Below are 11024 nucleotides of genomic sequence, written 5' to 3' on the forward strand. Positions count from 1 at the left end.
GGCAGTTTAATGGTACAAAACAAGGGCAAAAAGAGAAAAGGTGACAAGGTCTTAGGGCAAGATGATCCTCAGTTCCAACTCTGCAAAAGACTTTAGTACATTTATATCTTCAGAATACAATTATATTTGAACAGTGTTTAAAAGCAAGGAGAACATTCATCAAAATACTTTAATTAAAACTACCTTGGATGGATTTTAAATTGACCATGAAAAGGTATTGAGACCCACCTGATCAGCCATGAATACTGAGAGGTTCAGTGTGACAGTTTGGCAGAACTTAAATAGTGGGGCTCAACATACAGCTGAAGGGCAGAGTTACAAATGCCAGTATAATTTGCTGATGCAACCACAGTGTCTCATTTCTTTAATCTTTAGACTTTAGTGTCTCATTTATTTAATCTTTAGACTTTATAAACTGGTCAAGAACTTGTCTTGCCTAGCAGAGTAGCAGATTCCAGTCCACCAAGTATAAGGGAGAGAAGCTCATGTGGCTTAATCCTATTCTGAGGTTTGGCCTTGATCACTTTTCTTGCTCATTCAGATTCCTCTCAGGATGAGCAGCTTACTCTCAAATCCTTGGCCCAAGCTGGGGGTTGCAGGGAGTACCCTGCTTCCTCTGCAGCCTGCTGTCTCCGGAAGGGGTGTCGTAAAATCTGCTGCAGGAGATTCACCTGGAAGCAATTAAAATGGGTAAGCTTTTGTACAAAATGTTTTCCTGCAGACAAGAAAAGTCTCTGCCACTTCATGTTATGCATGCTCCTGCCTCCAGAAACTACTCCATGAGTAGTATTATTACTACTACTATTAATATAGTCACTACTATTTATGTTACTATTAATAGCCTTGTTAATATTGTTGATAAGAATTGGCATTAGACACTACAATGTTGGTCTAAGTGTAAAACACATTCAAAGTGTAAATGCAACAACTCATTAACAATTATGCCAATTATTAATAAATATGTCAAGAAAGACAGAAATAATTTTACCTCTGAGAAATCATTCAAATTAGCTTTTTGCACTGCTGATTCTGCCATCCAATTCCTGAGTATGTATCTAGGATTAACACCTGAAACCAAAAGTAAATTGTGTTAAATTTAGTTGAACCTATTCAACAAAAGCAAAATGCAATAATTGAAACGTAACACTGAAATCTTCAAGGTTTAATTTGCAGTTCAAGAAAAAAAAATGTAGAAAAAGGAAAAGGAATGAATCAATTATCTATTTTTATGAGCTGCTAGAAGGGTCTTTTTAAACTTGCACAATCAATAATGCCGAAGTGCCAAACAAAAATATGAATAGTATAGAACACCACATTGATACACAAAGGATTTCCTGTTATGAACACCAGCAGACTTTTCAAATGAGGTTCCTTTACCATGACCTGGGTTCCTGGTACATTATTGGGAAGTGTATTTCAATGTTGTCAGTACGTTTCCGGAGAGCATAAAAATTAATATTGTATTATATTAGGTAATGTTAAAAGGAATTATTGTTATATTCATTAAAGTATATGTATTCCTTCTCCTATTTCATAGAAGAAGTTTGGCCGTAAAAGCCTTTATTGTTGGATTTCAGCTGTATTTTTTAAAAATTGCTTTTTCAACTTCATCATTCCTTTTGGTTTCCTGGGAAGGGGATTGTCCACAGTTTTTTCCACAACTGTCTTCTTTATCTTCTTGGAAACACCCATGATAGTTGCACTGTATCTCTGGCATGTTCCAGGCTGACTGTGTCTAACCAGTCGGAGATTGTAGGGACAAAGAAAATGAAACTGCTGAATTCATAACCCAGGCTGTAGCTTACAGGTCAGCAACTAACAACTCACAGGGGTTCTGTCAAACTGTATGCCAAGGACAATTCTCATAAGATGCTCCATTTTTATAGCAGGTAACATGAACACAACTCTTATTTTTGCTCTGTAATTAGAGCCTAGGATTCTGCTTCAGAAAGTTTTCCCTTTAATTAATTATAATTAATTGTAACAGACATTTCAAGCTTGCATTGTAAATCTTAATTTGTCACTGGTCTGCATATTTTCCCAAATATAGTAGCTGATTATTACATTATGAGATTAGTAAGTGATATCAGAGACATTTCACATTGGACTTGAAACAAAAAGTTTCTCATTTATGTACATACAGAAACTTCAGCTGTTCCTTCTCTTTTCATTAATGTCCCAGTATGTTTCATATGAATAAATATTAGTGCAAGTCTCTTATTTTATATATTTATTTCAAAAAATCCATGTAGCTTTATAAAATGTTCTTATAAATACCCTTGCAGCATATCTGAAAGAGGCTATGAGAGAAAGCAGAGTATTCATCAAAACCATGGTGCCAAATTTCCCTCCAGCCAATTAGTTATTATGTTATTTTATTTAAAATTAAGAAATTATATTAGGAGAGGGATGATCAGAGACAATATTTTGGATTAAAGGATTAAACTTAGCCAATTTCCATTTCTCAACTCACTGTGATCTTGCACCCCTCTGTACTGTTTCCTCGCCTTGCAAACAACTTTTTGGTCCTAGTTGAATACAAAGACAATCAATGTCTGAGAAAAGCTCTAACTGGCTCCTCCTAAGGTTTTGTAGTCAGACAATAGCAGGACTTCGTTCATACCTAAGAGCTCCCCATACAGAATTAGTGCCTAGTGTAGTGAACAGGCTGCTCTGTAATAAGCACTGCTTCTAAAAAGCACCATTTAACCAACTAACAAACTAGAATTTACTGAAGCTCTAGCAAAACAACACTTGTATGGTTTTATGTATCACAACAGAATCAAATTCTTTGTTTGGAACTGAATGATAGCCATTTTAAGCCACAAGATTTTTCAGCAGCATTACACAGAGGGTCTTTATGTTATTTAGAAAAGTAAAGGACAAAAAAAATCACCCTCTGCTCTAAGTGCTGAACCCTGACCACTCAAGATCCTGCCAGAAGAGGGGAGGTGAAGCTCTCTTATCAAATCAGAACATGGGCTGAAAACAGAAGCACCTCAAATAACACTGCCACTCCCTCCTTTGTAAAACCTCTACAGGTAACAGAACAACATTCTGGCACAATGTCCACATGCTGACTTCTGTGAGAATGAAGCCTGAGACACCATCCATTTAGATACAGACATGCTTCTTTTTCACATTGCTGCCATTCTGTATGTACTTAATGGTAAAAAAAAAAAAAAGCAGCAAATAAATATGGCTAGCTATGTGGTTCCCTGATATGGAACCTCTACATTGCCAGAACAACACCCTGTCATACCTGCTAAAATAATAGTGCTTTCCCACTTGGCAAAGAAATTGGCTCTGGCCAAGTATTTTATTTAATCCAGTAAATAGGTTTTCAATAATGAAGTGTGCTAACAATATTAAAAGAATATTTAAAAGATGGAGAAGTTAACTTATGAATCAGACAAAAAAATGATAATTCAAATTAAACCCATGACTTATTTTAGCAGAATATTTGTACCAGCAAGACATTAACAACTGCAAATTGACAACTTTCACAGTGGTGTTAAAAATATCTGTAATTAAGACAAGTGACGAGATAATTATAAGAGAATAAGACAAGCCAGATAAGAAAAGGACAAAGGAGAAGAAACATTGTGCCCTTACAAGCATTTTAAGATCTGGTCTACCTTTTTTTTTTTTTTTTTTTACATGCTTCTTTTATAAAGAAATGCAATTACAGACTTGTATGGGGATTTGGATTGTCAAAACTTTTTGCTCAACTCCTAAGAAACTGTTCAGCCAGTAAAAGATAAAGTGCTACTAAGGAGTAAAAACTAAATTAAGAGAGGAAAAAGTAACAACAGGAAGTTATCAAGTTGAAATTCAGTAAGGTAATATACTTTGAGAAGTGAGATATTTTACTAGCTTACTAATGACAAGGGAAAGGTGATGAATAATGAGATGATAATGGCAATATAATCAAGGTCAGCCAGTAGTAAAGACAGTGATGGGAAATGTGGTGAGACTAACCCATATAAAAATCTGGAAAACCCTGACAGTTTTGTCTTTAACATGAAATGCTGGTTAAAAATGCACAGTTGGCTCAGTTGAGTTTTTCTACATTCTCAGCATTAGATTTTAGTTGAGGGAAACAGGGGAGCTCAAAATCTCAAAACAGTAGTTGAGCTAAGAGCCTCTGAGTCCCATGGTTAAAACTTCTTAACCCTAACAAAATTAATACATGAATTGCAAATAATAAATCAAACCTTTCTGCTTGGTAATTGTTTTAATCTAAATTTTCTAAGAATACATGTAAAATTGTAATTAAGTGTTTCTAAAAATGAGTGGACCCTTGGGGTTAGAAAGTGTGGATGCAAATTTGAAGGTCCATGTGATGATAAATTGTGCCCTAGGTAGTTCTTACTATCTTATTACCAAAAGTCAGTGCTATCTCTTAAGATTTTCCTATTAAATTTAAGCACTTGAAGAAAGGGGCCAATCCATATCTAACAAAAAGGTACAGCCATTTCCATTAGAAATGAGAATAAAACACCCTGCAAAGCAGAGTGACACTGAAGCTTAAATATCTCTTTTGCAGAACTCGATCAGATCCTGCATTGCCTTCATTCCCTTTTGCCCAGAGATCTTCAGTTGCTCCTTCTCTTTTATAGGCAAATTTCACAAGTTTACCACAGCTTACTGCAGACCAAAAAAAGGTCTCCCTGAACAATTCTTAGAATTTCATATCTGCTGTTTCTGCTGTGACAGACAGCTAAATACAGTACCTCTACATTTTGGATTTAGAATAACTTGGAAAATTACAACACCTTCCTTTCATGACTAGATAGCCCTTTGGCAGGGAGTATTTTCTCCAGGTGCAGAAAAAAAAATAACTGGATGCCTATCAGAAACATGTGGAAAGGATTTTAACATCTTTGAACACTCAGAAAAATCTTAGCCCATTAGGCCAGTACAGGATGCCTACCAGAATCCTTCCTGATGTTATCCCAAGTTCATCACTGAGGAAGAGCAATGTTCTGAGGAATGCAAACCAACACAATCACAGGCTGCTAAAGGCAGGAAATACAGATCAAGGAAAAGATGTTGTTTGCACTCAGGAAAAGCAGATATAGCAGAAGAGGAAGGGGATCTCTCACAAGGAAATAAAATCCTAGGGGCTGTTTCAGGGACCACCTACTTTGCAATGAAGAGTTACAACGTGGGAAGCAGCCAGAGTACATCCACCATTTCAAGACATTAAGGTGAGGCTCCACTTGAGACATGACCAGATACAGACAACCATGTTCTCATGGGCCAGTAATTTTTAATTCCTCAAAGGGAATCAAAAGAGGCAAATAAATGAATCAAGTCCATGAGCACCAAGGCATGGAACAAGCTGGAGGCCTGGCATTTCCTGAACACCCCCAAATGGAAATTGTAAAAAAGACAGTAAAAAAAATAAAAAATGAGAGAAAAACAATAGTAAAAGGTAAACAAAAATAAAGAAAAATACACAAGTAGGTAAATGAGGATTGATATTGAATAGGAGAGAGCTGTGCAGCTGAGTGGGATTGCTTCAGTGTCTATATTCACATCGGGTGTGATGGGTCAGAGCAGTGCTTGTGGGTACTGATAGGAAAAACTGCTTTCATGAGGTCTTCATCCCTTGTGATTCCATCCCTTGTGATTTTAGTCTCCCGAAATACAGAGATGAGCTTCATCATTCAAAACCAGCAGAATTGAGAAAAGCAACTTGGACTAGATTTGCTGTGCGCTTCCATCATCTGGCACTCTCAGGCCTCAATGAGCTGAGATGACTACGACTGCATTCACAGTAGAAGGGGCTTAGGCCAGACCAATTTGTTCATAAATGCAGACAGTTAAATTAAGGGTTGTGTTGCCTTTTTTCTTTTAAGGAGAGGAAAGGGAAGATCCTTAAGGAGGAAGCAAGCCTTACTGTAGCCAAGGAGCTTGTTTATCATTTCACTTATGTATAAAGAACATACACATTCACAAGTCCAGCCATACAACACTTGGCTACATTCTCATCACAAGAGTGGGTGAAACCAGAGACAGCCACAGTGTATGTGCAGTGTTACAAGATTTGCAGCAGCCTAAGCCCTTTTCACTCTTCAGAAAAACAGTACATTTTAGTTACCCTCAAAAGGAAAAAGAGCTAACAATAAAGAAACCTATATAAAAATATAGCTGCCATCTCCAACCATATGAATTCCTTTGGATTCTTTTACTCACTTGTCATTCTTGTTCTTCTCTTAGTGTCTGAATCACCCTTGTTACTATACAGGAAAAACAGAAATAAGAAAAAAAAAGTGTTTTAGCTAATGAGTATTATTTTTAGGCTTGTTTTATTTGAATTCCAGTAAAATAATTAACTGTTCTGCTTTTGTGTTTTGTGTAGAAGTGGCTGTGAATATCTAAGAATGATCAGACTTGGAAAAAACTCTACACTTTCTTGTAGGTTTTGTATTGTTTATATTTTTTCCCTAAGAAATGTATTTACTTGATTAAAATTTCCAGGTGCTTTATATGCATTTCTTTTTACTACTATCAGCCATGCATATACCATATATGACTAATAAAAGCATGTTACATTCTTGATTGATTTAAAACAAAAGAATTGGTAGGAAGTTCTAACATGCATCTCCCCATCTTCGCAATACCACTGGTTTCTAAATACAGTCTGTGCATTCACAACTGTTCAACTTCCACCCTCTGTCATCGTAAAGCAATATTATTACATAGTAAAAAATACATGTATTGCCAGTAATGAAACACTTAATCTTGCCTATGTATTTGCAAAGCCAGACTTTCAGGTTGTTGGACTGAATCTGTAGGATCTGCTGTTGTAACAAAAATTATTAACCAAAGAAATCTCATCTGTTGCTTGATGAAGGACAAAAAATAGAGACCACTCCTCCCATGTCATTTTTCTGTACTTCTGTCAGAACTGCAATGGTTATTATTATGGACTGTAGCATAAACTAGAGCCATCAAGACAAAAAAAGGCATATCACACCATGTTTGGACCAGTTTACCAGATCCACTAAAGATGATGGAAATCATTGCAAATTAGAGTTGCCTGCTTCTGGCAAACACACTTGAAACTGCATCAGACTTACCGACTTAATCTCAAGAGGTACATAGTAACCCACTCTGAAAATAACTTGTGTTTGCTCAGATCCTGCAGAGCCCAGAACTCCTAAAGAGAAAGAAATGGTTACTGGCAGGTAATCAGAACTTGATTCCTGTTAAACAAAGAAAAAACTAATTAAGGAAACAATATTTAATACAGGAGAGAAACATATGATGACCCTTCAAATAATCTTCTCACCCCAAATTGTCCTAATATATTTTCCTCTGTGCCCAGGACACAGTTGGCTTTCTGGGCTGCAAGTGCACATTGCTGGCTCATGTTGAGCTTCTTGTCCACCATCACCCTGAAGTCCTTCTTTTCAGGCCTGTTATTAATCCATTCTCCACCCAACCTGTATTTGTGCTTGGGGTTGCCCCAACCCAGGTGCACAACCTTGCACTTGGCCTTCTTGAACTTCATGCAGTTTGCAAGAGCCCACCTCTCAAGCCTGCCAAGGTCCCTCTGGATGGCATCTCTTCCCTTCAACCTCACCACAGTTTAGTGTCCCTGCTACATTTTTATCCAGTTATTTGCCTAGCATCTTACTCCAGTTCAAACATTTCAGCCATATTTCCACTTCTAAAGTTTATACTATATCCGGGTAAGCAGCTTATCTTCTTTTAACACTCTCATTTAGGATTATACTCAGTCCTGAAGAATCAGTTTAGGCTGAGCGAGGATCAACACAGTATGCAACAGCAGGCTGAGCAGGACAGTGTCAGAACATAGTCCTATGCTTTAAGCTACATTTAGAATATTTTGTGCCCAAGGAAGGGCAGAGGTCACTATGGGCTGAGACTCTAGCAAGAACTTATGATGACATGGGATCTCAAGTGTCATCAGATACCAAGACAAGCTGATGGGCCTGAGAGCAGATGTTTAGGTCACCTGGTAAACCCACGCTAGGAAGAGTCTGAAGTTAAAATGAGCCCTGTCCAACTTAATTTGTATCTTAGGAAATGCTATCAGAAGGTATTCTTAGGCAAAGAAACAAAAAAAATGGAGGGAAGACAGGGGGAAGGAAAGTTCTTCATAGCAGACCCATCTTAAATGTCAAGAAAATAATATTCCTACCTGCATATGAATATTTATGACTACTCATATGGGACATGTACCAGAGGCTGAAAATTTTAGTTCAGTACTCTTAATTAATTCATCTTGCATTACTAGACACAGATTTAACATGGGGTGGTAGCATTACACAGATATATTAGTCTCCCTACACCGTAGCAATCTTACAATTACACATTTCCCAGGCAAATCATGGCTCAACACATTCTCTATTACACCAGAATTATGCTCAACCTGATTTACTCAATTTTATTTTCCAGGCAAATCATGGCTCAACACATTCTCAGAATTATGCTCAACCTGATTTACTCAATTTTGTATTAAGTATTCCTACAATTGATTGTTTGTTTTAATTAATACCTCAGGAATATGAAGCCCCTTCAACTGGTCAGCAGCAATTTCACTGAGCTGTCGAAATGTCATTGTAAAATCAGCCTTTGTGTCTTCCATAAGCTAGTGAAAAAGATACAATTATCAGAGCTTCTAAAATATGAAGTATCAGTCCAGACGGTCACTAAAAAATTAGCAAACTCACTTTTAAGAGGAAAGCAATTAAATAGTTGTCATCCTCATTCTCCCCAAGAAGACCCAATTTTGTTTTGAATAGTTCTGTGAAACTGGAAATAGTAAAAAAGTAAGGACATTGTCACATAACAATTTATAGTATTGTGCCTACAAGGTCTGCATTCTGGAACCACCTACCGGGTGTAATAGCGCTCACTGTACCCCTCCAAAATCTGGGAAGCTCTGCAAAAACAAAAGAAATGTCGAAGTCTAACTACAATACTACCTTGGGTACAACCCTACTGTACACTAAACAATGAAAACTTCTATTTCATATCTCACAAACATGGATATTCTGAATATATTGGGATCCATAGTGGGGAAAAGACCAACAGGAGAACATTTTTAAAAGCTTAAAAAACATCAATAGCTGCTGCAAAAAATACTGCCTCTTTATTTAGGACTGTGTGTAGTCTTCATAAGTAAACACCTTAAAGAACAAGCCAGACAAACTTATAGAAAACTACAGGCCAAGGTCCTGTCTTAGGGAAAGGAGAACAGACCACATCTAGGACCACTTTCCAGTCATATTTTGCTATTACCTATGACCAACAATAACTGTTCTCCCCTCCCTCCACCTTATTCTGGCCAACAATTACTCCAGAATCAATTTCCACTTAGGAAAGATTTTAAAAGCTAATCCATTTCTTTCCTATGTATATGGTGATTAGAGGAGTCTCCCATCTCATTAGTTCTTTTAAGTGTTAAGATATTTTAAGGATTACTTACAGCTGCTTTTGCCTGGAATCCAATAAAGGTTTTAGAGCTTGTAAAAGCTTGCTCAGATTAAACAGCCCAACATTTGCCTGGTTTCCTATTTTATATCTCCCTTCATCATCAGATGTGTTTGGAACAAAATCTGTTTCAATGTGTTTCAAACAAAACATTAGTTTTCCACAACGCAGTATTTAAAATAAACAACAAACGTTAAAATATTGAAATAGGCTAATTTTTATATCTACGCAGCAAACTAATAAAAGCCCTAATGTTAGTAAATCTAATCAGATCACAAGGATACTCATTATTTGCAAATCTAAGGAACACTTCCTTCAAAGACAAGTTCCCTTAAGTCACCAGCAACACATCTACTTGAAGATGCAAAACAAATCCAGATGTTTAAAAATTAAAAAATCATTTTTACACTAAAATCAGTGTGTTATTCAAAGTTTTTACTATCTATAGAGCTACTATTAAACACATAGACTAAACAAACAACTGTACAACCAGATTCAGGATTCATAAGTATTTTTGAAAAGTAACACATATAAACATGTATTTAAATAAATAGGTCACACAATCAAGATTTGTGTATTTGTACAAGCAAGCTTTATGAATTTACATAAAAATTACAGTTAACATGTTCCAGTGTGCAAATCCGTTATTCAAGAGATACTAAACATCTGCCATGCAAGTTCCAGGTATCCAGAAGTAACACATATGCAGATCTACAGCAGCAGGCTCTGAATGGATGCAATAAGAACCCCTTGCTCAGATCAAGTGCAGCTAAGCTGATCCAAAGCACACAGCATTGCCCGAGTCCTCAGAGGACATTAATAACAAATGGAGCATTGAGGAGGAGACCTGTGACATATCTCTCAGATCTGGTGATTGGTTTAAATCTGAATTTTAACTCTAAAGGACATCACCTGGTTCCAGGGTGTACCAGCTCTGGCTAGGATGGAGTTAATTTTCTTCATAGCAGCCTGTACCTGCTGTGTTTTAGACTGATGACTAATGCAGTGTTGGTTACACACCTATGTTTTTGCTATTGCTGAGCAGTCCTGCACAGCATCAAGGCCTTCTCTGTTCTCACACTGCAGCCCCAGCAAGTTAGGCCATGGGTGGGGCAAAGGGCTGGGAGCGGGCACAGCTGGGACAGCTGTCCCCAACTGACCAAAGGGATATTATATACCATTTAACATCATGCTCAGCAATAAAAAACTGAGGGTAGATTTTTCAAAGCAGGTGTTGCCTGGGGACTGACTTGGCATCAGTCTGCTAGTGGGAGGTGGTGTTTGCCTTTGCATCTCTTGTCAGCTCTCCCCCCAATTTAATTCTCCCTTCACTTACTCAACTGTTAATCTTGACCCATGAGCTGTTTCTCATCTTTGCTCAGAGTGCTGAGCCATCTCATATAAACTATGGTATTACCTAGAAATATTGGACCAGATGATCCCTTCCAATGTGGCTTTCTATGATTCTATGACATGATTCTATGATTCTCTTCCACTTCTCTCCCCCAGCCTGCACCAAGGGGGAACAAACAAGTGGCTGGTGGGTTTTT

General features: G+C 37.2%; 1 protein-coding gene across 1 annotated transcript in view; it reads right to left on the reverse strand.

Annotated features, from left to right (window-relative positions):
• Positions 1-548: 548 nt before the first annotated feature.
• The window catches only part of LOC104397095 (selenoprotein O-like), a 21050-nt gene continuing 10574 nt past the window's right edge, over positions 549-11024 (reverse strand). Inside the window, exons 12-19 of the mRNA XM_010007026.1 lie at positions 9470-9599; positions 8879-8923; positions 8712-8793; positions 8537-8629; positions 7092-7171; positions 6205-6248; positions 989-1068; positions 549-671 (exon numbers count right to left, since the gene is read on the reverse strand). Coding sequence (XP_010005328.1) covers positions 549-671; positions 989-1068; positions 6205-6248; positions 7092-7171; positions 8537-8629; positions 8712-8793; positions 8879-8923; positions 9470-9599 — 677 coding nt within the window. The remainder of the gene's footprint in view (positions 672-988; positions 1069-6204; positions 6249-7091; positions 7172-8536; positions 8630-8711; positions 8794-8878; positions 8924-9469; positions 9600-11024) is intronic.

This window comes from Chaetura pelagica, unplaced genomic scaffold (genome assembly GCF_000747805.2).
Source record: "Chaetura pelagica isolate M959 unplaced genomic scaffold, ChaPel_1.0 scaffold17, whole genome shotgun sequence".
NCBI lineage: Eukaryota > Metazoa > Chordata > Aves > Apodiformes > Apodidae > Chaetura > Chaetura pelagica.